General features: G+C 40.4%; 2 protein-coding genes across 3 annotated transcripts; both read left to right on the top strand.

Annotated features, from left to right (window-relative positions):
• Positions 1-443: 443 nt before the first annotated feature.
• Positions 444-14,751, top strand: LOC139640171 (nuclear factor of activated T-cells 5-like; the record flags this gene model as incomplete). The annotated part of the gene is made up of 9 exons (XM_071514344.1): positions 444-676; positions 3,035-3,169; positions 3,259-3,311; positions 4,551-4,683; positions 5,928-6,002; positions 6,760-6,863; positions 7,314-9,150; positions 9,418-9,667; positions 9,864-14,751. Coding segments are annotated over 8 exons (2,809 nt in total), but the record flags the coding sequence as incomplete, so codon positions are not given.
• A 2,506-nt stretch (positions 14,752-17,257) lies between these two features.
• kars1 (lysyl-tRNA synthetase 1) lies at positions 17,258-27,335 on the top strand. Of its 2 annotated transcripts, XM_071514342.1 has the most exons (15): positions 17,277-17,319; positions 18,006-18,173; positions 18,638-18,782; positions 18,886-19,051; positions 19,163-19,256; positions 19,699-19,885; positions 20,228-20,353; positions 20,531-20,650; positions 21,100-21,262; positions 22,624-22,797; positions 23,134-23,219; positions 23,319-23,404; positions 23,721-23,847; positions 23,942-24,085; positions 26,603-27,335. In XM_071514342.1, the coding sequence occupies exons 2-15, from the start codon at positions 18,034-18,036 to the stop codon at positions 26,675-26,677; spliced, it is 1,833 nt and encodes a 610-aa protein (XP_071370443.1). In that variant the 5' UTR covers positions 17,277-17,319; positions 18,006-18,033; the 3' UTR covers positions 26,678-27,335. The 2 variants fall into 2 exon arrangements, with proteins under 2 accessions (XP_071370444.1, XP_071370443.1); XM_071514343.1 differs by lacking the exon at positions 18,006-18,173 and having other exon boundaries at positions 17,258-17,319.
• The last annotated feature ends 250 nt before the right edge of the window (positions 27,336-27,585 follow it).

Here is a 27,585-nt window from a genome sequence, read left to right on the forward strand (position 1 = left end):
TATTCAACAAAACAACATACACAACATAAAATATTCAAAATATATAACATGAAACATATAACATACCATAAACCATGAAAGCACAACAAAAACACAATAAAAAAGGGGAACATAATAATAAATTCTAAAGATAAAAATCATCATGATTCTGATAAACTTGGACTTAGACTCTTCCATTTTCTATCATATTCTTTAATTGTTCCCTGTCTATTCGCTATAATACCTTCTAATATAAAGTATTATGTTAAAAAAGAAAGAAAACCAGGCTGTGTCAAGCGTTCTTTTCCTTTCAATTAAAAAATATGTTTTTACCCAATAATATAAGTGTTTAAAATTTTGATTTAAACCAATTTCTCACTAAAAAAGATGTATAATGGACACGCATGGGTGCTGTGAGGTATTGAGCTTGTGGTAAAGAGCTACTAGTTTGTTGGGTTAAGCAGCAAGCTCTCCAGTCTGACCACTGTCTCTCTCTCTCTGTCTCTGTCTGTCTCTCTGTGCAGGGTGGACTGTGTTGGGATCTTGAAGCTCCGTAACGCAGACGTAGAGGCTCGCATCGGCGTGGCCGGCTCAAAGAAGAAGAGCACACGCGCCCGGCTGGTGTTTCGGGTCAACATCCCCCGTCCGGACGGATCACTGCTCACACTACAGACTCCGTCATCTCCAATCCTGTGCAGTAAGTCAAAGTTATTCATATGTGAATTGTATTTGCTCTCCAGGGGGCTGTGAAAACGCTGTAAGATGGATTGGCATGTTGGATGAGCTGTAGAAAAATAAAAAACTGTGTGTCAGATCATGGGTAATTGTAAAAAACAACTGTGGAGATTGTATAAATTCTGACCTATTCTTCACCGTATTATAGCCTAACAATTTCAAAGAGGCATAAGAGATAGTTGACCTGCAACCTACTTAGTTAATAATTGCCAGCATAAACTATTTTCTTGTCTTTGAAGCTACAGGTCGTACTTCTAAAGTTTAATTAGCTTTAGGTCAAGAGATCATTGTCTTTTTTATGTTAGTATTTGGAGACAGCGTGTAAAGATACCCTTCAGATTCAAGTGTTTCTTCATAATAGGTACAAGGGTGTGGTAGGTTTCATAAACAGGAAAGACCGCTTAGGGCCATAAGAAAGTTTCTGTGTAAGTGGATTTGGGAGAGTTGTTTTAAGAGAGAGAGAAGGAAAGGAAGACAGAACAGAGGTGTGTGGAGTTCTATTGTTTACAGAGAGCCAGCATGCAATCCAGGGAAATATCTTTCCACAAAATATAATTTAGTAATCTCCCTTGGCGTGTGTGTGTGTGTGTGTGTGTGTGTGTGTGTGTGTGTGTGTGTGTGTGTGTGTGTGTGTGTGTGTGTGTGTGTGTGTGTGTGTGTGTGTGTGTGTGTGTGTGTGTGTGTGTGTGTGTGTGTGTGTGTGTGTGTGTGTGTGTGTATTTGTGTGTCTGTGTGAGTAAGTGCAGTGCAGAGCAGTGAGGGAGACTTGTGAAATCTGTGAGAGGGAAAGGGGAGTGGCAGGAGCCTTGACTTGTTTATAGCAACGTTTGGCATTTCTAAAGCCTGTCAGAAATGGGCAATATTTGGGTAGTACGAAAACATTGTGCCTTTGTGAATTTCACTCGACCGATTCGTCGAAAAGATACTCTCTAATCCAGTTCCACTGTATGCATGTGAGCCTGGTTAAGGGAAGTCCTCCAACTGGCATAGAGTTTAACTTTATGGATAACATATTATTGAGTTTGGAAATGTATGATTCCAACAATAACGTCCAGAAAAAAAGGTGGAATTGTCTTTGTAGATTTCAAATCCCCAAACTGCCTGTGTAGCATGTGACTAGACGGTCCTCTTATACCTGCTCTGAAGCGTTATTGCCCCAGAAATATCCAATAGATGAAAATATTTGTCAGCAACATTCCTGGTGGTCACATTAAATCCAAAAAGAATGTAAAATATGTATGGTTTAGGCGAGAATAGGTGTGGTAACAAGGGAAGAGCTCCAGTAACTTGTGTGTTCATCTGATAGAGAGGTGACTAATCTTAAAGGAAGATGTCTCATTCCATTTCTGATGAATCCGAGATACTGAAGGTTCATGAAGATGACAAAACCGCAGTTAACTTCATAGACTAATGTGTAGTCTGTGCTCATGACACAGCTAGCATGGCTACTTCAACTAAATGAAGGATTTTGCTTTTATGGACATTTTTGATAAGGAGACATGATTGACCCCACAGCCAATGGGGCTTATTCATAAAGCTTATCGGCAGGTTTAGTGTGACATTAGGGGCAGATGCCGTCACAATACGCTGTTTTCTCATTCATAAACGTGAAATACTGGGTCGTTATTAGCGTTAATGTTTTCTCCGAACTCCCACCCCTTTTGATCATTTGCATATTGTGAAAGCGATTTATAAAAGCACGCAGCGCTGCAAAAAATACCACCCGCTCTAGTCAGCTGGTGTATTGTAGAAATTAATGTTACATAATGAAAATGTATGTACAGTAAATTATTAAAAATTAAAAAGGTAAAATTGACGGGTCACAGATTTTGCACACCACTATTCTATTACTGCAGAGTTTTATGAATGAGCCCCAAATGTGTCCATCAACAGCGATGTGTGCTTCTGAAGTGTCCTTGAGCAACACACTGAACCCCTAGCCTGGTAAGACCATCCTGATCACGTGACCTCACATTCTGTTTCGCTCCACGGATCAGTCTGGACTTCTAGCTGCCCACATCGATTTCAGTGGGCGGGAGTACTTGCCTTGACAGACAAACTCCTGCAGCCAATCAGTGTAACAAAACATGTGACGCCATCACGGTGCGCCGTTCAGTGGATACACGCATGGATGTATTAGCTAGAAGTCCAGACTGATCCGTGGAGCGAAACAGAATGTGAGGTCACGTGATCAGGATGGTCTTACCAGGCTACTGAACCCCTACCTGTTCACTCATTGTAATTTACTGGTTATACAGGCGTTATCTAAATGTCTACATATAAAATGCATTAACTGTGGCTGCCTCTGTCCTGTCTGCAGCCCAGCCTGCAGGAGTGCCTGAGATCCTGAAGAAGTCGCTCCACAGCTGCTCAGTGAGGGGCGGAGAGGAGGTCTTCATCATTGGCAAGAACTTTCTGAAAGACACCAAAGTCATATTTCAGGAGAATATTTCCGGTAAGAAATCAGCCTTTGTGGCAATTTATTTTCCATTTTTAATTTGCTGTTGTCTCCGACTGACATTATACACCTTCTCTCTGCTACAGATGAGAAATCATGGAAGGCAGAGGCTGAAATTGACATGGAGCTGTTTCACCAGGTAATTCTTCATGTCATTCTTGTCCCAAATGATTAATGGCAATGGCTAATGAGGTGATTAGATAGAAGCAGCTAGTTCAGATTTGCATGGGGGTTTAGATGTAATCATCTTAAATGGCTGCTGGTTCAAAGGTTTGAGTGGCCTCATTGTGTTCTGACCTAATTACTTAGTGTCTCAACAGACCAGTTTAAACCTTTGCCCTGGGCCGGATTATCCATATATCGCATCGGGCAAGTGCCCGGGGGCACCAGCCAATTTGCCTTCGGGGGGGCACCACACATTCAAACTACAATTATACCTTTATAAGCTTTGTCATATTTTCTTTATATATTAGGTCTACTCTCTGGGGAGAATGCATACGTGGCCAAAATTAACCTTTGATATTAAAAAAGAATATGCATAAAGAGAAAGTATCGTGATTGGTGTGTAGGTGCCCCCCCCGCCTCCCCATCACATTTGAATTTGTCCAGTTCAAGCATTTTGTGCGGTAAGATAAAACCCGTTCACCGGAGGAGCTGCTCCCAAGTGAGTTCGCCGCAGTCAGGCTTTTCTTAACCTGCCTGTTACTAACTGTAAGGGTGAGAGATCTTTTTCACAACTTAAAAGAGTGAAGAACGAACTGGTCAAGTTGATACTTGTGGAAAGGTTTTCTCTTTGAACTGGATGCGTGGTTTGTGATGCTTATAACAACCATAATTTCTAATAGCCTACGCATTGCAATACATTCATGGATGGACTGGCCATCGGGACTACCGGGAGACTTCCTGGTGGGCCGCTCTATCTACTCTATAAACAGAGTGCGAGAAAAAAATAAATAAATACAGAGCAGTCAAAATTTGGTGGCTTAAACAACTGGTTTAGTTAGTTTTTACACCAACTTTGCCGACTGGGCGGTGTTTGGACCTTCGAGCCAATCACAGTGCTTACAAATGCGTACGTCTGGGGGCTGAATCACTGGATGTCTGTGATGGCAGCGGTTACTATGACTGACTTACTATTCAGCAAAATTGACTGACTGGCATAAATTGTCCTTTGTGTGAAGTCTGTGTTTGTTTATGTTAATTGTTTTACTTCTGTTCACTAAACCCCTATTAACTCACCATGTTGGCTTCACGTACGTCAGAAAGGCAAGTTGATGCCTGTTGCCCCCTTGACTTGCCACAGCTTACATAAGTGCGAATAGGTCTACTGTTCATTCTTGTTTGCTGACTGTGTTTTTTTTATACGATCACTCCCAAGAATCACTTGATAGTGAAGGTTCCTCCGTACCAGAGCCAAGTCATCACCTCTGCAGTGTGTGTGGGAATCTATGTGGTGACGAATGCCGGACGATCCCATGATGTGCAGCCTTTCACCTACACTCCAGACTTGGGTTTGTTCTAGTATATTTCAGTTAAAAGATCTAATAAGCCACATTGCATGTCACTTATTGATTACTTACCATAGATGGGGCTGCAGGATGGCCTAATGGTTAGTGAGGTTGTCAACCAACCAGAGGGCCCGGGCTTCATTCCCCCATGCAGCCATACCTACAGAAGTATCCCTTAGTAAGACACTTTCAGGACCCCCTTGAAAACGAGATGGGACAAGGGTTTTTTTCCCTAATAAACAAATTTGAACGCTTAACCCCTACTCGCTGCAGGGTCATGTCACTAGCTGGCTGACTCCCAGCATCCCAACCACAGGGTTAAAAGAGAAGTTAAAGCATATAAAAAAAATTGGTGTTAAGTATGTCTATTTAAATGTTGTCAACAACTTGAAATTTAATTTGGTAGTGTCTGTTTATTTGACACATATGATTGACTGTAGTTAACCACCTCAAACAAATCTTCTACAATTTGGTCGTCTCTGTCAGAGAGAAACCCATAGTGTGCACCACAAAAACAAGAGCTCTTTCTTCAGTGGGTTTCACTGGGTAGATGCCTAGTAGGCCTATTTGCACTGTAAAACAAAGTGATGAGACTGCACTCAGTTGCATGTGGTTTTTACTTTTACTCTTTAAAGAAACGAGGCCATGTAAATGCTCTAGATACCTTTTTCATATTTTACCATCCAAAAATATATTCACAATTAAGGAAATGATCCAAATCTATCTGTAAACCCTGAAAAGTCATTTTATTGTTGTAATGCGTTACTCAACAACACCGCCTACAGTTCAATAGCAACAAAGCAGTTCATGAGGATTAATACCATTCAACAATACTATAAACAGCCCATTTCTCAGCACAGGAAACCTTGCTTATTCAGATTCAGAGTTGCCTTTCAACACCCTTTTTTGTCACCATTTTTTTCATGACAAGGTCCTTTGGGCACCTTGGTTGAAAGACATGACCAACAAAGGAATTAAAAATAAAACAATGAACAAAACGTGGAAGTCCCGAATGATCTAGCTAAAAAAAACAGATTTGGTCATGTCCTTTACATCGTAGTTAGCTTCTTCCCTACTACTATTACTACGTCCATGTAGATTTACATTAATTTTCATGTCTTAATTGAACTGAGAGAAAACCATATAGATTTTTGTTAAATTGTGCATCCCACAGCATTTGTATTTATATGTAAATTGAAACAAATTAAGGCATATAACAAAAAATTTGTTGATGAATGCTTTTGCAGCAAAAACTGATGTGTCTGTGAAGAAAGAGACCCCCTCTCCAGGAAAGGCCTGTTCTTATGATGAACGAATCAAAGGTACTTTTCTCTTTGTTACTTAAGTATTGCACATCCCACTCTCAATTGTAACTTTTACTGTAGCTGTGTGTATTTCAGTTCTTGATTTAATACACACCTCCTCCCCATGTGCCAAACATGACTAAATTCAGCTTCAAGTGGTTCTTACTGATGCCAGACTTTCTAGATTTTATCCTAATGCTGATCCCATTTGTACGTTGTGCTAGAGCCAACCTGCCTATCACATACTGGTCAAATATTTTTAAAGCATTTTTTACATGTATTGAATCACCATTGACCCAAATCCTAGCTGTGCTCCCTTTGGTTTCACATTTTAGACTTGCTCCCTACTAAACAAAGCCGGCAAAGTTGTAACTTTTACTACTTTCCTGACAAGGCGTCTTACAACTAAGCTCCCCTTAAGGTAGAGGGGTAAAATAGAGGAGGACAAGCTCAACAAGCCCCTCAGCAGATAAAATGATCTACAGAGTCCCTCCATTTTTTTCCATTTCTTCTATTTCTCTCTCCTTCCGGTCCCTCTTGGGATGCTGGATGAGTCAGGTTTGGGATGAGTGGGACGTAGTGGTCATTTGAAAGCTGTTCTTTGCCTTTTGGCTACACTATTGCACTATTAAGTTCACAGCGGACTGTCTCTTGCTTGAGACAAATGCCATATCTTCTCTTTTACCCACTGTATATTGCATGACTTGCTTGAATAACTGAAAATAAAACAATTGTTTAATCAAGACTAATATGTTCCTTGTTCTTGCTCCTACAGTTCTAGATGGTGCCTTGATGCCTGCGATGTTGCCTCTAGTAAAGAGAGAAGAAGTCACTCCGATGGAGGTCTCCAGCAACCTCCAACCTGCTGGAGTGTTCAAGGTAATGTATTGCTCTCTAACCTCATTAATGGTCTCTCTGTTTTACATAGTGAAAATGTATTAGGTGACATAGAAGTCATTTAATACAGCAAACTATATCAATATTCAATTTAATTAAATTCAGTTCATACTTTATTGTCCTGTAATGGAAATGTGATTTGGAGACAGGATTAACAATAAAAACAAAAAATAACAACACTATAAAAACACAAAGCACAATAAAACATACAAAAAATTGCTACAGCAAATAACATAGGGACACAAATCAATTGATGGAGCCAATAACTTGGCAATAAAACCTCAATAAAACATCACTAATCAGTGCAGAAAGTTTCTACAAAGGCACAGGAGGCCACATTATTTCATGTGAAAATTAAGCAAGCTAATTGCAGTGTGGATAAATGATTCTGTGGTTCTTCTACTCTTACTCTTCTTTTACTCCTGGTTTTAGCAGACGGCTGATGTCATGTGTCCAGCCCAACAGACCCTGGATATGACTCCCAGCCATCTTACTAACAGCAGACCGTTCTCCAGCAACCTGCCTCAGCCTGCAGGCGACCCTGACAAAGTCCAGGCTCCAGTCTTCACCAGCGCAGAGCCCCTCAGCACTATCCAGAAGCAGGACATCGCTGCCACCAGTTCCTTCCCTGTGCCCGCAGACCCTCTGCTGCAGCAAGGCTCTCGGCAGTTCCTCCTAGAGCCCAGAGAGGCACTAGGGCAAGAGAGGCCAGGCAGTGGTTCTGGGGCTGTGGGGAGGTTGTGTAGCGAACCTGCCTCCCAACAGCACCAGCTGCCCCTGTTCCCCCCGGATGAAGTGGCCCAGTTGGAGGAGGCAGTGAGACAACTTCAGGCCAAGGGGTTCTGTAACTTACCACTACAGCCTGACAACTCAATGGCCAAACAGCAGCAACACATCCAGCACCAACAACAGATCCAAAAACAACAAATTCAACAGCAACAACAGCAGCAGCAACAAATTCAGCAACAACAAATTCAGCAGCAGCAACAACAGCAGGCTTTGGAGAACCTACAACAGCAACTGTTTCAGTCGCAGATCCCGATGCAGTGCAGCATATTCCAGGGAGCTTCCCAGGGAGAGAACGCAGAACAGCAGGGTTCATCGCAAGGCGTGGTGCCGAACCAGGGATCCCTCTTCCAGCAGGCGCAGCAGCAGCAACAGCAGCAGCAGCAGCAAAAGCAGCAGCAACAGCAAGCAGCTCTCTTTCAACAGGCCAATGAACTCCTCTCTATTCAGACCAACTTCCTCCAGCAGACACCCTCGCACCCTTCCCCGCCCCTTTTCCACAATCCCAGTTCTTTGGCCGAGGCACAAGATCCACAGGGGGCTTTGTTTCACACCCAGAAAGCCTCTCACACTCAAGAGCAAGTTCAGGCTGCGCTCTTCCAGAACAGCCTGACAGTACTGAGCGGAACAAACCTCTCTCCAGAGCAGCAGCCCTCGACCCCCAGCCTTTTCCTCTCCCAGACCTCCCTGCCATCTCAGCTGACAACCACCAGTACTCAGCAGCAGCAGCAGCAGCTGGCCTTCCTCAGCGCTCTGCAGACCTCTGCCCCTGAGCCGCAGTCAGTGTTCCAGGCTCAGACCCAGCTCTCCCCGATTCAGCAGCGAACCCCTATGGAACAGCAGCAGCCCTCCCAGCCTCAGCCCCACACACAGCCACCCCAACAGGCCTCCCTGTTTCAGAACATCTCCCCACATCCATCTGCAAACACCCTTTCTCCCAGCCAGCAGCAGCAGCAGACTGGCCTGCTGTTCCGCAGCAGTCCGCTGTCCAACCAGGACCAGCCCTCCAGCCTGCTTTTCAGCAGCCAGGGCCAGATGCCTCCGTTGAGCAGCAGCAGTTTAGCTTCTCAAGAGCCCCAGAACCCCTCTCTGCTCTTTTCCCAAGCCAGCATGGTGACTGTTGGCCAGCAGGATCGCTCTGAGCCCATGGCCTTAGGGAACCCCACGGAGCCGCGTCAGCAGGTCCTGTTTCAGGAGCAGCAGCCCATGCAGCTGGGCCGCAGCTCAAACAGCGGCCAAGAGCAGCCAGTGGGCCTCTTCATGCCTCAGTCTAACATGGCCTCCTTACAGGGGGGGATGGCTGCCCAGGAGCTTCCCCAGACAGCCATCTTTGCCACGCAGAATGGCGTGGCGGGCCTCCAGACCACCACCTCTTCCCCTGTGCAGCAGCCAGGGACTCTGTTTCAGACCGCTGTCAGCGGGACCATCAGTCAGCCCAGCCAGCCTCAACAACCTGGCCTCTTCCTGTTTGGGATTCAGAATGGTAAGGAACTGAAGGAAATTCTGGGATGCTTTTGCTAATTATTAACATGTTATTTTATTTTATTTAAATGTAAATGAAACAACATGTACTATAGACATCTATTTTATCAACTGAAGCACAACCAAACATGAATTTATGCATAAAAAACACAAAGCAACCAGATACATCGGATTCTCACGTCATGATAGAACATCCATCATGAAATCAATATGTATTGATGATATTGTGGCCCCATTTTGACTAACCTTTTCTGTCCACCCCTTGCAGATTGTGGCCAGCTGATAAACACTCCTGGAACTACGCTGTCAGATCAGATTATAGCCATCAGTCAGTCTGGCCAGAACCAGAGAGAGAGTGACGCACACATCCAGTCCCTTCTCAACCAGTCTCTGTCAGAATCTGGGACTCTGCAGAACAGCATGGCTGCTTCTCAGAATATGGAGAAGATTGATGACCTGTTGGTTAGCTTGCAGGAGCCAGGCAGCAACTTAACTCGATCCTACTAACCTTCATAGAGGTTAATATTTTTATTGGTTATATATTGAATCATTTCAAGATATAGTCAAAATAGTCAAAATACTGTCTTTGTTGACAATTATATGCTTATAAACTTACATTTAACTGCATCATGAAGGTTGAGACATATGTGCTTATAGTATCTGATACATTGAATGTTTTGATGGCCTACTAACACATGAATTGGTCTCCTGTAGGAACCTTGAAGACTAACTGGGAAAGAGCAGTGAAAGTTGAACTGAACTTTTCAAATGTGCTGCTGTTCTTGGTGAGCTATTCTCTTCCTCAAAGAGCAGTCTTCATGAAGATACTTCAGAGTGGCATGGATGATAAGCGTTATTTTATGGACAAAAATATCCAGACAAGGACGGATAATTTGTTTGGGATTGTTTTTTTTTTTGTTTTTTTTTGTCAATACCTATAATAGAATATTTGTTGTGTCCCCAACAGCTGTCAGTGTGGCCATTGTAATGAAGAAAGTCATCTCCAGCTGTGAATGAAACATGTCTCTGTTTCTGATATTTAGCCATCTCCACAGTGCACAGGTAGCACTTTTAGCAAAGACGTTAGTAGCTAGCATATTCTGTATTTTCCAAAACCAGACTGTCAGTTTGCTACTGCTTAGAACACACTCTCATTTTATACCTTACAAAGAGTTGACTATTTTAGCAATATTAGATGGTAGAAATATAACATATACTGGCAAAGAATATATTTTTTACATTTTTCATTCAGCACTTTACAATCCTCTTCTCTGTGACCAGTTACTCATAAAGGGTACAGTCCCACCAGAGGTGTTGTTTTTTAACGGTTGCCTTGTCCTCATCGTTTACAGTGACAAGGACACATTTCTTAACACATCGTGAAACATCGGGAGCTGGGAGGCGCATAGCACACGGATCAGAAATAAAGATAGACAGTTTTTCATTGCAACACTCGGCTAGTCAACTCCTCCGCAAAAATATCTCTACTGGATTCATACATTAAGTCAGCTCCCACATATCTCATTTATTAGACAGACAATCATTTGCTCTCTACTACTCTACTACTTAATTGCTCATGTATGCCCATGAGTTAAATAGGTAGTTTTATCATTCTCATTTTGTGATATAACAGTACATCTCATTGCCAGCTATCCTACTACTAATGCTACTACTATACTCATTCCCTAAAATAAATTTACATACCTTGAACATTATGTATATTTCTTCCTGAAAGCCAGCTTAGAAGGCAGGGTGAATGAGGACAAATGTGTATCAAGAGGGGGGAAAAAATCAGCCTTCACATCATGTAATTTTAGTTGACATAAAACTAAAATATTTGTGTTTTCTCATTTGAGTACATGCACACCTATATTATAACCATTCTGTATGCATGTCCTGTGCACATGCTTAGAGTGTATATTATTATGTTTGTCATTATATAGTTATGTGTTTTAGTGCCATTTTCATGGCATGATGCGTCAGGCACGCATAAACAGGAATAGTATTCTTAGACCAGCTAGAGCCTTTTCTCCAGTTTTATCAATGTGATGGATTTAGTGAATGTCGCCATGTTGTGGAGAAGCAGAAGCTCCTTCATTGTTTTATCGTGTCCAGGCCGGTGTTACCATGCAGAGTAGAGCCCATCGCGTGTGTTGTCTTGTAAATGCAAACAGTTCAAGTCTGACACAATTAAGTCTCTTGCCTATAGTTGGCCAGTGTTTGGTCACCTCAGGACCCAAGTTTGACTCAAGTCTTGTTTTACTTTCATCCTGATGACAGGCCAGTTTTATGGCTCATGAGGTGTTATTTTCATTTATGTTGTTTCCGACTTGCCATATGACAACAAGGAGAAGGTAGCTGAAATGACTGGATCGGTTTTTCGTTTTGCCTCCAAAATGTAGATGTTTCAAAGTTGATCTCATTGTTAGGCATGATATCCTGCTGCCAAACTGTTTTTTTTTGTTATTTGTTAGTATTGTACTGGAAAGGAACCATAATTGTGTCGTGTTTAGTCTCAGTCTAAGTATATGCATGAACAAGGGGCTGGTCTCTGACGACAACAAGAGTAGCTCAGTTGAATGTCTCAATTGTTATCTTGTTGTCTATGTACTGTATGTTAGAAAGACTTCTAAACACCATTACATTTTATACACTTTAAAAACAAGCATTGTTTTGTGATGGAGATGATGTAAAAATCCATTTGGTAATGTGATTTGTGGGAGCGATGGTGTGTCCCTGTCGCCCACACCGGAGCTTGAGCTGAGTTCTTTTTGGTTTTTAAAGGGACCCTACTCCTGAAGGCAACCTTACTTTGGAGAAAAGAGCTATCTGTGATTGGCTTTCTTCAACTTGTGAAATAGTAGAACTTGTGTTTCCAATATAGACATGAGTATTTATAATTTTTTTTTTTTTTTATTACCAGATTTACAAATACTTTATCATATTTTTTTATTGGTGTAGTACCTGTACTTCTTTTCAGAGAAGCATATCTAATTTATGTGTGTGTTTGGTATTATCTAAATTGTATCCCATAACCATTCTTGTGTTCAAATTGATTTAATTGTATTGATACCAGCAATGTGATTTGGCCCCACATCTCTTGAAGCTGTAACTGGCACCATGTGATGCCTAGTGTTTTGAAATGGGATTGAAAAGTGCTATGTACACTATGAATAACATGTACATTCCTGTGCACAGTTTTCCCTTTGTGATTTTGGACAGGTTTAGCTGTATTAATATACATATCATGTGTTTGTCCAAGGCTGATGATTGGTTTCATTGGATCATTGTCACAACAAGCTTTTCAACCTCTTGACCAAGTGGATAACAGTAAGCCATGCAAAGGGCAAAACACCAACAAACATCAACAATGTTTTTATTGTCCAAATCAAACATCCTTCAAAACAGGACCAATTAATTTGATGAGTTTAAATATTAGTATACTGTATATATTTTTACAGTGTAGCTGTAAATATATCTCATTTACGTTCAAACTGGTTTTTGTTTGTTTTTGTTTTCTAACACAAGGGTATTTTACCTTCACACTGGGGGAAAAATATATTCTGACTGTTTGAATTACAGCTCCTGCATTTCTGTATTCACAATGTAATTGGAGAGTAACAAAATATAATATGGTGAATTGTGACTACTAATTCTAGTCAAAAGAGGGAGACTGGGCACTGTTGTTAGTGGTGTATTTTTTCTAAAGATGCTACAGAATCTAACAAATCTTCCTATTTATAGCAATAGAACCAGTTGTGTCATTTTTTTATTTTTATTTTTATTTCACATTTTGTCACTACCGGTTATTGTAATAACAGAAGAAGAAAAAGGACACAGCTATTGCAAGTGTTACCAAGCATTCAAATGTTGCGTACAAATTTCACAAGTAATGAGCTGTGACTAAAGAGCTAGGCGAGCACTTTCAGTGATGTGAACCAGTGGAGGCAGAGGCAGAGTTAATGGACAACTTCCACATTCTTGCCTAAAGCTCTATATGGTTGATGATTCCACAGAGTAAGAGATACATTTTAGAGAGTATTGGTGAGATCCTTGAATATTAGTAGATACATGTGCCTTGAGAAACTTTTTCTAGTAGAGACCAGATTTATGTTTTACCATTGTTGCCTGTTTAACTCACCACTGGCACTATAGCAGTGATGATTAGCCCTCAATAACTAGAATGTTGCAAGCCATAAGACTGAGTGTGCTTCAAATGCTCTACAACAGTGACCAGATAAATGTAGTGTTGTGCAATTTCTGTCATGCATCTAACCTGTTTGTACTGAAGTATCCATTGCATTTATGTTGTACAACGTAGATGCAGACGATTTTTTCCTGAAACTGCTATGCAGCTAATATAAATGTAGATCTGTTACTTTTTGAATATATATTTTTCTATATAGCCTCTACATTTTTCATCGTAAAGGAGACAACAAAATAGATATTCTAATTCTATCAATTATTTATGTTGCTTGTTTAAATACTTTCTGATGCTTTGTGTGCCGCCTGAAATGGATTTTAATTATTTTTGTCAGTCAAGAGAAATGCAGATTTCACTTTAATCTAAACAACCTTCCCACACTTGGGGTCATTTTTTTTTAGTATTTTGTGAAACAAGGGTCAATAGTTGTTTGTCAATCTTATTATCATGTCTTGCTTGGGGTTTTTTTTATGCAGAGGCTTGCTTTATACCCAGGAAAACTGTTTACTAGTGCGGTGGTTCCTGAGCCTTTTGATTTCTCTCAGGGCCTCTCCGAGTCACCGGGACTCCAAATGTTTCACACGTCACTTGTCATTCAGGCCAATAAAAGTTAATACAAACCAGATGCATGTTTTGTTTTTCCCCATAAATTAAAGTCACAATGAAAAAGCATTTTGAGAGCATCTTGCGTCCTTCATGTGATGTGGCGGGACATGATGCGGTGAGAGATCATTCAAAAGTGTAAACCAATGGGATATCAGTTAGGGAGAGAAATGGTTTTATTTGATGGGAAGGGCGGAGGGGCGGGATGGTTTTATTGGTTGGAATATTTATGAAGTCACCGCTAAAGATTGTCCTTTTTCCAGGAAGTAAAAGTAATGGGATTTTGATATTAAAATACAAGAAGATATATATATACTTATTTTTCCCTTATTTTTGGCATGAATTGTCAAATAGGTGTATGGCATGATAACTAATTAATGATAATGTTAATGAGCTAATGAGCAAATTTCAGTTTTTCATTTCAGTGTGACTTTAAGAACATCAGGAATTGAGAATTATAAAATACTCAGTCTTAAATGTCATTTTTAAAACAGTTTGTTGCTGATATGTTCTCAGTCTAATATTAATTTGCCTTAAATTTAAGACCCATTCCTACTCCACATGCCTATGAGATCTTTAAAGTCCCGTCACTCCCAATACAAGTGAACCACTCTGCTAGTAAACTTGTTAGCCTTTTTTAGGTCCTGGAAATGGCGAGGGGAAAGATGCCTTTATGTTTCTAACCATGTGAACAACTGTCAAATAATTACCCTTGGGGAAAAAAAACTCTGTATTTTTGGCTTTTGTTGGGGCATTTGTATACTCTTGCAAATATATTTCTGTAAACCTGCTGCTACCTATATTAAAAAAAATATACTGTAAAGCTTTTGAGCTTTAATTATGTAATTTTTGGTGTAAAAAAACGGCACAAGGATACATTTTGAGTGCAGGGTGAGAATGAGTGTTGATTCAGAAATTCATCCTCTTAGCATTAATTGTTAACATGCTAAAGTGGCTGCAAAGTTGACAAAACTACCTGCCGCAACCAAATGTTAATGACATTTGGCTGATGGCTGGTGGGATTTTTTCACCCTGATTTAGAGAGTTAGATTTATATGGGTTAGATTGAACAACATAGCAAGACTATAAATTTATTATTTATTTAAATGATGCCATCCACTTCACCACAGCTTGCCCAGAGCTGTTAGGTTTTCTGAAATGGAGAATCTCAAAGCAAACAGTTTCATTATTCATTACATAAACACATGGAGTCTGGGTTTGAGTCATGCTGACTTAAAAATTGAGCAACTGAATGAGTTTTAACTATGTACAGCTGCTGAAACAACATTTTAAAGCCCATTTATTTGTTTTTATGCTTCCCAGCAGGCAAATCTATTGTTCTAAAAAAAATCTGCAAAAATATAAAACTCTAACTCTAAAAACTTTAAAAAGAATTCATCCCTTTAAGCTAAATAATATTTCTTTGTATTATCTTTCGTTAAACAGACACCATCTTTAGACTGTATTTAGAGGTTTTGAAAAATATTTTTCTCTCAAAATGATTTTAAGTCTGTCTTCACCAGGTCCACTGAATACCTAATGGGATTTTATTGTGTTGTGTGGACTTGCCCACAGTGTGGGATATGTGGGAGGGTTCAGATTTATATTGTCTTTTAACTGTCAGTGACTGCAGTCAGATTTCATCCATAAATGTACAACGTAGAGGAATAAGCATTAAAAAAGGAGATTAAAGAGAGAAAAACCTTAGGCTTTACCAAAACACAGGATATGATGTAACTATCCCTTGTGCAACTTTGGGAAACACCTAGTGTATGTAGAAATGGATTTTAGAGAGCCGGTATGTCACCTCCCAGTTTACCTCATCACTGTTTCAGTGAATTAAGATTAAGAATGATATGGGGCAGCACATGAGCCAAAAAGGTTCCCTAAATAGACAATTATTCAATTGACTTCTCACACTTGTGATAAACAAGATTAGTAGCATAACAATTTCAAGAGAAGTTCTATCCATGATCAACACATTTGGGATTTGATCCTGATTTTATGCTCCTGCACATAATCTATTTCTTCACCTTACCTGAGTTTTTACATTTCTAAGACTTATTTGTACAAATATAGCTCGACTACTTCCAGATACCTATAGGAAAAGCACTTTTCTGTCACCTTGTGCCATATGGATCAGAAATCCTACAGCTCACCTGGGATTTGAAGCTGTGACTCACAACACACAGGTCAAAACAGCAGGAGACCAACTGCCTGCCTTAACAACTAGGCTACAGTATGTTTGAGCGTCATTATAGACTGGGAGTAGATCTTGGCAAAAGCAAAGGAGAAAGTCAAAGAAACAAGGTGAGCTCAATCTAGCATCACCTTTCAAGCTTGAGTCTACCGAAATGGTTGTGTGTTGAAAGGCAAACTATTTATTTAGTGAAACTATTATTTGTTTCTTGCTTTTTGAAAAAATTAGCTATGTCACTTTGTCATCCAGACAGGTGGTGGCTTATTCTGGAAGTTTTTGAAAGACAGTCTGTTCTACTGGGCACATTCTCTTACTACTAATGTCACAACCCTTTTATGTCTTTATATGGTTTATAAAGAGTAGGTTATAACTTCATCTGGTGTATAAGTAAACCTTGATGTGCAGCCACTGTAGCCATCCTTTTATCTCCCTCTTTGCTTTGTCTCCATTGCAGGGAGACTATAATGACATTTCCAGATGACAGCCTGACAGCTTGATGTGCCAGGCTTGCTGCTTCAGCTGCTGCTTTGTTTACGTATGACAGAGTGAGGAGGAGTGTCAGAGGTTTACAAAAGATCTACACAGCCACTCTGATCTGGTTGGCTCATCTTCAGAGTCTTTCTACTGTCTTTGTCACTGCTCACAGAGTTCATAATAAAACTGACTTTCCAGAATAATGTTGTTGTTGTTGTTTTTTACTATAGTAGTTATTGGTCATTTCAACATGTGTAATATAAAAGTGACTAATGGTGAAAAGTGAAAAATGGGATTCAAAATGTTTCGATATGAGTACTCGTACTGGGAAAACCCTTTTTTTTTTTTACTGAGGATACACTGATTTAAAGTAGTGGACAAACTGGAAGTCACCACGTTTGATCATGAAATATCAACAGTATATGGTAATGTCTATGCCAAAATCGATTAACTCCCGAAGAATCACCAAAGCACGTACAACAGGACTTTCCTGACTTAACCGAGCACGGGAACGCCACAAAAGACCTGGCAACACAGCGCCGGTTTACCCATTTCCGACAGTCACCCGAACGCACCATCAAGTTCTCGCGTTCTTTTTGGGCTGCGTCGCGTCCCCGGCGTCTTTCGGAGCGCAGCATCAAGAAGATGGCTGACGTGACAGCGGTGGACGGAGACAAACTCAGCAAAAAGTGAGCTTATTTGTTTCCTCCCTCCATAGTAAATCGTTTCCAAATCCTTACGTAGTGTATTTCTTGTAAGGGGTTTTTCGCTTAGACCGGTATTATAGATTGAAGGCGGTTATGTAATGTTGCACAGTATTACATCAGGTCAAAGCATGATAGTGAAGTGAGGGTTCCATATGGTCTTATTCCACAGGCCTACACTTCCCAGCAGTCAATTCGGGTCGAGGCACTGTGTACATTAGGTGGTAATTGTAGTTTTGAACATGGTCGGATGCCTATTCCACTTTACGCTATTCTTTCTATTTAGCGATTTTGTGGAACTACAAAATCCATGGTGCATTTACAGAAATGTCCGCCACCCTTCGCTCGTTTGTAGTTTCATTTTCTGTTATGTTATAGATAAGCACCCTTTTTTTGGGTGCCAATTTCCTTTAACGGAGCCATTTGGTGGTATAAATGGTAGATGTTTAACAGCGTGGAATAAATCATTGTTGAAATGGTGTTAATTATGTTCCCCTGCCTTTCTTTTCCGTGCTAGTAATGTCATGGCAACCTCTTGGCTATTGATTTTTTTTTCATCACTGTTAGATTGGATATGATTTCTGTCCAGTATGCTGTAGTAGAAAGTAGGAGTGTTGGTGCTGCGTGGGCCCAAGACAGCTTTTGCAGTGTGTGTGTATGTCTCTCCTCAGGTCTGGCCACTGACTGGTGTAGCGCAGTATGCTGTGTGTGGTCAGGGCGGCCAGGCAGCAGTTGTGCCAAGCCTTTGGGGTCAGGGCACAGTGGTTAAAATTTGCGCCCCCCTGTACAGCTGCAGCCCCGCCTCTAGTTTACGGGAACCGCTGGAGAGGTGACAAAAGGTTGGTGGCTTTTCCATTCCAATGAGAAAAACACCCAACCTTTTGTCATCGTAACATGTGGTCCCATTCCCTTCCTCCCCGCATTACTTGCATGGTTGTTTTGCTTTGCTGTTGTTGTTGTTTTTAGGACATACTGTAACCTTGGCTTTCCAAACCTCAGACATCAACTGAATAGAAAGCAAATCCCAAATCCTGGTTATGTGGAAAAGTATCTAATTGTGTACAGTTGTAGAAAATGATTTGTTGGTATGCAGGCATATTTGACTTAAAGTTTAGTATTCAGAATAATGTTAAAGTTTAAATGTATTTAAACAACCTGAACATTTCACCAATATGAACTTCTCCATTCCTGAGGTGTTTGAGGTTCGCTTGTAGTTCCAACAGTAGCAGACAAGTTAGAAGTCTGATCCGTGCTTCCTCTTCTTCTTCTTCTTCTTCTTCTTCGATTCCTCCTTTCTTGTCAGTGAGCTGAAGAGGCGAATGAAAGCCGACAAGAAGGCAGCTGAGAAGGAAGCCAAAACCAAAGAGCAGGTGAACCAGAAGAAGGAATCCAATGACCAAGGGGTGCAGAATGCATTTGGGGCAGATGAGGAGACTCTTGACCCTAATGTGAGTTTTGTGGATGTGCATACCTTACATTTCAATTACCCAACCCTTAATTAATATATATATAATAACTAATAACGTCTCATCTGTTTTCCCTATAATGCAGCAATATTACAAGATCCGCACCCAGGCCGTCCAAGCGCTGAAGGGCACAGCAGAAGACCCGTACCCACATAAATATCATGTAGATCTGTCACTCACGGAGTTCATTGAGAAATACAACAACCTGCAGCCTGGAGAGCAGCTAACAGATGTTGTTCTCACTGTGTCAGGTACTAAGAATATTTTGCAAATTTAAGATACTTAAGCCATTATTGTGTTTGTATAATTCTGCAGTCATTTCCTAGTGACAAACAAAGTCAAGCTTCATATGTGATTGGCAGGCCGGATCCATGCCAAGAGGGCTTCTGGTGCCAAGCTGCTCTTCTATGACCTGCGAGGGGAAGGCAGCAAGCTGCAAGTTATGGCAAACTCAAGGTACAGAATGAAACCTCTGGGTGGGTGTTTGCTGAAAGGGGATATTGATATTAAGTATATTTTTAGGGTTGCAACTAAAAATTATTATTATTATAGATTATTTTTTCCGATTAATCATTTAGTTTATAAAATGTCAAAAATAATGACAAAGTCTGACCAGCAGCCAAAAAAAAGTATTCATTTTATAATGATATCAAACAGAGAAATGCAAGCAAATCTTAGCATTTCAAGCTGTAACCAGCAAATGTTTGGTATTTTTACTTGCTTGATTAATCAATTAGCAAAATTCTAATCAATTAATTTTCTGTCGATCAACTAATCGTTTCAGCACTGCACATCTTACAGTAAAATCAGCACCCGTACTATAAATGTTTTTTCCCCATGTGAACACTTTTGAGTGTGCTGTTTTCATTTCTTCATGTCTCCCTTTTGTCCCTGTCAGGACCTACGAGTCTGAGGACGCCTTTGTGGCCATCAACAACAAGCTGCGGCGTGGTGACATCATCGGTGTCCGTGGTAACCCAGGGAAGACAAAAAAGGGCGAGCTGAGCATCATTCCCATAGAGATGACGCTGCTGTCGCCTTGTCTGCACATGTTGCCCCACCTCCACTTTGGCCTCAAAGACAAGGTAAGACTTGATTTAGAGGAACATTCAGTTTCTCACAGGCACATTTTGGTATTTTGTGTAGACTGTAAATCTCAGTTCAATCCATTTTTAATTCTGGCTGCAACATCACACAATGCGGAAAAGGTCAACGAGTTTAAATACTTTCTCAAGGCATTGTAGTTAATGTCTTCATTATTCTTTTTATGTCCCACAAAATCTCCTTATCTTTCGTTTTGACAGTGAATTTGGTCACGCTGCCCCCATGTTGAGGGGAACAAGACAAGCTGCCCTGTCATGATTGATATTTCACACCAAAGTAATGTTCAGTTGTTTCTCACCATTGTATCTTCTTTCTTTCCAAAGGAGACACGATTCCGTCAGCGCTACTTGGATCTGATCCTCAACGACTATGTGAGACAGAAGTTCATCACGCGCTCCAAAATCATCACCTACCTGCGCAGCTTCCTGGACCAGCTGGGATTTTTGGAGGTAAGATAAAATGTTAAAATGTCCGTTTACACAACACATATCACTCTGAGTTATTTATGAGCCAAAGGCATTTTGTAGAAGTATGTTGCTCCTGCTATTTTGTACATTTGTTGCACATTTCAGGCAGCTGAAAATAAATCATTGTAAGATTGCTTTGCTGAAACATTCTCTATTTAGATTGAGACACCAATGATGAACCTTATTCCCGGTGGAGCAGTGGCCCGTCCGTTCGTTACTTACCACAATGAGCTGGACATGAACCTCTACATGAGAATTGCTCCTGAGCTCTACCACAAGGTAACGCGCCTTTTACGATTCATCACAAACAATAATCAGAGATCAGTGTTGGAGAGAGTATTTTACTAAGTTGTGGGCAAATTTAAAATATTTTACATAGTTTTGATTGTAATCATGTACAGTTAGTTTACATTGATGTTTTGGGGCTCTATTCGTATTACTTACATGTGAAGTGACTGTAAGCTTTAATGTGAGGGTGTTTTCAGCCAAATATCAAAACATATCAAAACAACAGTTAAAGAACTACAGGCGTTTACAAAAAGGCCATAGTTCTTTAAATGCTCTTCAGTGTGACTGAAAATACCCGCACATTAAAGTTGAGTCCTGAAACTCATAGTCATTGCGTCATTTCATCTTCATAGTGTTGAGTAAGCCAAAATATGTGTCAATATCAAATGTTGTCTAAATATTCATGCAGTTCACTGTATACCATGATGTTCTATCTCCAGATGCTGGTGGTTGGTGGGATAGACAGAGTGTATGAGGTCGGGCGACAGTTCAGGAACGAGGGCATCGATTTGACCCATAATCCAGAGTTCACCACCTGTGAGTTCTACATGGCATATGCAGATTACCATGACTTGATGGACATCACAGAGAAGCTACTCTCAGGTAAGTGAAGACTCATAGTCAGCTCTATAAGATTTTTTTTTTCAGAAGTTGAATTGTAATTCTATATAGCCAATACATTAATAGATTGAATGAAGAACGATGAGCCTGCCATACTGATGTGCAAAAGGTGGTTAAACTCTTCATAAATAAAAAGGTAAACTGAGTTTAGGTGAGTTTACCCTCCACTACGCTCCTGTACATGACAAGTTTGCTCCCACAGCCCTTTATCAACAGCCTCATAAAAAGGATGAGTCATATCTCTTCAAATTCAAGATCCGTATTATGGTTGTAAACAAGCTGGATCTGCTCTGATTTATTGATGTGAGTTCTGGGTGTCATAAAGTACTCTGTCTCTGAAGAACGTGACATTACACTTCCTTTATGCAACAGTTATCTGATTGAGACATGGGCTGATAGTTATCCAAAAAGTAAAAATGGCTATAACAGTTAACAACATAGCTAACAACATACGTAACTTTTTGACCAAGTAACAACATGCTAGCTAAATTAAAATACAGAATAGCCCTAACTCATGTTTACCTATATCAGAGTGTTGGGCAATTTAACGTCACTGACAACTAAAAAGTATGTACTGTCTAGCACAGTGATGGGCAGTCATGTGCCATGGAGGGCAGGGCAGAGAGTCTGCAGGTTGTTGTCTAAATAAGTGGTGTTACTAAAAGATCAGAAGTGTTGCCTGTATCCATGATTGTCATGAAAAACACTACTTTTTTTTTTAACTTTTCATGTAACTAGTGATAAGCTAGTTTTCACTTGTTTGGTCAAGGTGGTATCAATGTGTGTTGCCCATCCCTAGTCTTATTGCATACCACATGCAACCAGTGTAGAGCATACCGTTTCACTTTTGTTTTGACAAGAGGCTCTGTAGCACCGGATGAGATGCAGCAGGGCCCAAACCACAGTACTTGCCAGTGTGGTGACGCAGGACTGAAACAAAGCAAAACAAAATGTGGAGATCGGTCTGTCTGTTAGGCATCTACAAGGCTCCTAATATCAATGCCTTGATCACTTTCAGGACAATATCCCACATTAAAAACAAAAATTACCTTTTTAAAAATTTTTACCTGTCTTATTGAGGATAGCATTGTCTAAACAGGATTTCAGTGACATGTTTCAAAAACTTTATTGCCATTATGTAATGTAATGCCGTGGTGCTTTTCAAAGGTCCATCTCTTCTTGGTGTCTTCTCAGTCATGTGCGAGTTTGCGTAGCACTTTACAGTTAGGATCCCAATTTGTTTCTACAGCCTTCCACCTGGGCTGTCCTGTATAAGCATGTAATGAACAAATCTGTGTAACTCTATCTCCTTAACTCTGTGGTTCTTTGCTTCTCCCCTCCAGGAATGGTGAAGCACATCACTGGAGGTTACAAGGTGACTTATCACCCCGACGGTCCAGAGGGACAGGCGTATGAGATCGACTTCACTCCACCTTTCAGAAGAGTCAGCATGACACATGACCTGGAGAAGCAGATGGGCGTCAAATTCCCTCCTGCTGACACCTATGACAGTGATGGTGAGAAGCTATAGGAACTCAGAGCGATACGTGTGAAGAGAACTGCCTGTAAAGGAAACTTTCTGTCTTTCTGCCTTTCCTTCTTTTCTGAGGTGTTTTTATAAACCTTTTTTATCTCCCTTTCACAAACTTCTGTTTTTTTGTATCATTGTATTTTTTCCACTATTTTATACCTTCACTTCTAAATGTTGTACAAATAATTTCAACTAAGTCACTAAAGTTGCCAGTTATACTTTGTTGTTCATGTCATATATATATTTCATGAGATGTTTCATGAGGTGAAATGCATAGGAATTCAATTCCTAAAATCACCCACTGTCTTGTTGTCTTCTTCAGAGACACGTAAATTCTTCGATGACCTGTGTGCCCAGAAAGGAGTGGAGTGTCCTCCACCCAGAACCACTGCCCGCCTCCTCGACAAGGTGCTCTGCTGATAAACCATCTGACATGTGTTGCAATCTCTTCATAAATTATTTATTTTTTACTTAGATCATTACTAATCGCAGTTTCTTTTCCTGCAGTTGGTGGGAGATTTCCTTGAAGTCACTTGCATCAATCCCACATTTATCTGTGATCACCCTCAAATCATGAGCCCCTTGGCAAAATGGTGAGGAACTTCTCAGGTTTTACCCTGTTAAATATCTGTTAGACAACTCCTATAGTACTTAACATTTAAAAGTAGGTGCTGTTACTATTAGTCAACCCTGTACAAGGGAAGGCTTCTTGTAGAAGCCGTGTGAATGTTGCTGCTCCAGTTTTTAGCTTGAAGCTGCTAGATTAGCATCTGCCCAGTCTGTGTGATGTGAAGTCATAAATATTTACAGTCAGTTGCATCAGCAAACCAACACACAATCACAGTATTGTATAAGGCTACTTAGAGCTCTTGATCTGAGATGATGCTGATGTTCTCTCTCTTGTTGCAGGCACAGAACACAGAAAGGCCTAACGGAGCGTTTTGAGCTCTTTGTGATGAAGAAGGAGATCTGTAATGCCTACACAGAGTTGAACGATCCTATTAGACAGAGGGAGCTCTTCGAGCAGCAGGCCAAGGTCGGTATAAAAGAGTAAACTGCTGATTCACTGAGTGACAGTGCATGCTGATAATTTGGGTTGGACCCTCAAAGTAATTTGTGTTTGATTTCAGGCCAAGGCAGAGGGTGACGACGAGGCCATGTTCATCGATGAGACCTTCTGCACAGCACTAGAGTACGGCCTGCCGCCAACTGCCGGCTGGGGAATGGGCATCGACCGTCTCACCATGTTCCTCACAGACTCCAACAACATCAAGGTAAAGCTGTCGTACAAATCATGATGCAAACTTGTTCATTTCATTAGCAGACATTCTAACCTGAATGCATTTTTTGTAGAAGCTCTGTATTTTGATATCACAGTACGCTACAATACACCAAAAGCCTTTTGTTTTTTGTTTTTTTCAACCTGACTGATAAATTCTAGCTGAGGCATGAAGCTGGGATGATTGACAATAGCATAATGGCATTTTCCCTGCTAATTAGCGTTCTTGACTTTAGTATGACCCCTCCCTCCCTCCACCACCCACTTTCACTCCCTCCATCACTGGCCAGTTTATCTTGAGTATACAAGGCTGATTTTGAACTCCTGTGCCAAGGTAGCACCCAAAAAATGTAACCAGCACCTTTTTATCTTTTTTAAAAGAAAAACGGACAGTACTGTAAAATCGTGACAATTTTCTATTCTGGATATACATGGAAACACACATCAATACTAATTTATATATAATGCTAAACACAGGGTTTGTACGGGTTCTTGAAAACCTGGAACGTCATGGAATTTCATATTGGTAACATCCAGTCCGGGAATATCCTTGAAAATTATTTTTTTCATCAAATGTGCTTGAAAGTCATGGAATTCAGTGGGTTCCCCAAATTTTTGAGTAGCCAGCCAGATGGGAAAAGTAACTGGCTAAGGGATGTTTGTGGCGGCAAGATACATTTTTCGGGTGATGCCACTTTTTACCAAACCTTAAATATGTTTATGAAAGCATGACAATTAAAATAACATGAATAAACATTTTTATTAAAGGCTCAATGCTCAACTGAATAATAAACAAATAATAATACTATAAAGCAAGGAATCTCTGCATGTGTGTCCTTCGCATATCTCGAGAACCGTTCGTCCGATCTACTTCACACTTGGCGGGTGTATTGCTGGGGACCCAAGGACGTGCAGTGTCGAGTGGGAAGTTGTTTGGATGAGTGGTTCTCGAGAAAGCTGCAAGCAGCAATACCAGAGGCCAAGCAATCGGCCCGTTCCGAACAGGCATGTTTTGAACGGGCACTGCACTAGTCTTTATTAATTGTGAATGTTTAATGTACTTTCTTGAGTCAGTGCAGAAATGCATTTTTTAATTGTAGGAAATAAGTAGGCTAAAACAATTTATTTTTTTTGACCAAATTTGTATTAATTTTCAACAAAAAACTGCAGACATACAATCAGTTAAAAAGGTAAACATAACATAGCAGAAATATGTGCAAAAGAGGTTGACATTTTATACTAAGTTCAGCTTAGAAAAACAAATAAAAAAATAACAAATTAAAAATAGTACTAAAACAAAAATATTATAACAAATAGTAATAAATATAAGAACAAAGTTCATATTTTAGTCTTCTCAGAGCAATACTGGATCTCTCTCCTGAGTACTACTGCACTCACAGAACTGAGATCCAATAATTATGGAAACGTAAATCAGTTTAAATAATGAGGAAATGCCCCAATTTTACATGGTCATAACACCTGCATACCGGGACTTTAACAAACCCTCCTAAAACAGAAGCCCCTATGATCTTTCCCTGTTCCTCCCTTTACTTCTCCTATGTACCCAAAATGCTATAGCTATGAAATAGCTATAGTATTTTAACTTCCCACTCTGACAGCCGTCTTGTTGCCATAACAACAAAGTTCTTGACTCAAGATTAGCCAGGGGGAGGGGCTAACTTTCCTACCTCAAAATAAATCTGTCGTAATATGTAACAGACTGTCTTAATTAGCCTAGTCCAACCTGAGACTCTAACACCAGACTATGGCTTAGACTAGTTTTAAACTAGCTTAATGCAACTGGTCCCTGGTCTAAGTTTACCATTCTGTTTTGGCTTCATCAGCCTACTGTGTTTCAGCATAAAGTCTTCATCAAAGCACCCGACACATCTCTTTGACCATCAGTTGTCGACCTAGCTTCCATGATTTCCATTTTCTCTTATATTGTCACATTTGCCACTTTTTGGGTCATTCATGGGTGCTCAACTCATAATTACGATACCTCTGACAGCACTTGAAGGCAGCATTCCCAGAGTTTAAAACATTTATATGGGAGCCAAGATGGAGAATATACATCTCCTTGTGAGAGGAAGCCTAGCGAAGGGGATTTCCTAATTAAGAAAACAAACAGCTTTGAGTCAAGCTGACATTTTGATTGGTTAGAGCAGAACAGATAACAGGAGAGAAATTTGATTTGATCAGTTAATATAATCTTTTACTGCTGGTTTATGTTGAGCCACTGTAAATGGTTCAATATTTATTTCAGGTACATGGACAGAGTCAGTGTTTTGTCATTGATCAATAAAATAGGTCATTTATCTGTAATGTACAATATGTGTTAGGTATTTTTTTGCAGCACACACATACATGAGTTGAACTCCACATGGCACTCCAGAACTTTCTCCAAGGCTGGCAGGTCTCACTGTTGTTTTATCACAGAAGCAGAAGCTCAACTCCTCTGCAGTCCTCCTGTGAGAAGTCCCGCTCAGCTGACGATTGTTTTGTTTCCCAGGAGGTGCTGCTCTTCCCAGCCATGAAGCCTGACGACAACAAGACGGCACCACCCACAGAGGGCACCTCTGTCTAACGGCATGACCTTTGACCCGGCCTGCTGACTGATCTCTGCAGGAGTCAACATGGAGTTTTGGGGGTCTGTACCCCACTGTGGCCGTCAGTGGAGTTCGCTGGTTTTGTGTTTGTCTTTTTTAATGCCAGCCTGTTAGTAAGGTCTGATCCTTGCAGTCTACCACATTAAGGGAATTCAACTTTTCTCAGAATTACATGGGTGAACGGTAACCAACGCTGAATGCTTTTTTTTTTGTATTTCTTACGCTCTTGTCATCATATTTACTGTGTCCCCCTCATTTGAGTGTAGGGGGACGTTTTAACCCAAACTCTCATCCAGACAGTGAATGGAGAGTTCTTGATCAGGAAGTCATGTGTGTTCCTCTGTTGTATGTAGACCTGGATAAAAAAAAGATTTGAATATGCTTTCAAATATTTAAACTAGTTGAGGTGTGCTTGATTCGTACCAGGTACACAAACATCTTCAAGAGGAGACAAATCACTTGCAAAATAGCAAAAATCAAGCACCCCTAACACTTTAAGTATTCCAAACATATTCAGCTGTTTTTCCCAGGTCCGCTTGTATTCCTTGTACGAGAATTTTCAACATGGAGTGCAGAAATGCAATGTTCCTCTGCCAAGAACTTTAAACAATGTAAGAATAAAGCTGATTAAAATGATGTGGTTTGTTTATTTGTGCATGCATGCGGTCCCTTGTTACACGTACATGAGGGTAAAGAACTGATGAATTAAATGTTTCTAGAGGGCTTAAGATTTGCAAGAAAAGGGAAAGGAAATATGTTTAACCTTTATTTAGAGTTGGCAGTGACTATAGCCAACCTGGATATCTCCAAGAAGCATGTGTTGGGTGGTATTTTGGACACATTTCAAAAGGTGCAAAGAATGAATGCTATTGTTTCTTTCTGTCAT

Source organism: Centroberyx affinis, unplaced genomic scaffold (assembly GCF_046629955.1).
Source record: "Centroberyx affinis isolate AG114_WGS23_722 - 3 ecotype Tasmania unplaced genomic scaffold, CSIRO-AGI_Caff_v1 ptg008533l_1, whole genome shotgun sequence".
Taxonomy (NCBI): Eukaryota; Metazoa; Chordata; class Actinopteri; order Beryciformes; family Berycidae; genus Centroberyx; species Centroberyx affinis.

Excerpts from the sequence above, each read along its gene's own strand:
- kars1 (XM_071514342.1), top strand. The coding sequence starts at position 18,034 with ATGCTGTGTGTGGTCAGGGCGGCCAGGCAGCAGTTGTGCCAAGCCTTT. Across the intron at positions 18,783-18,885 it reads AGGAGACTCTTGACCCTAAT|CAATATTACAAGATCCGCAC; the intron begins GTGAGTTTTGTG and ends CCTATAATGCAG. Across the intron at positions 19,886-20,227 it reads ACTTTGGCCTCAAAGACAAG|GAGACACGATTCCGTCAGCG; the intron begins GTAAGACTTGAT and ends TTCTTTCCAAAG.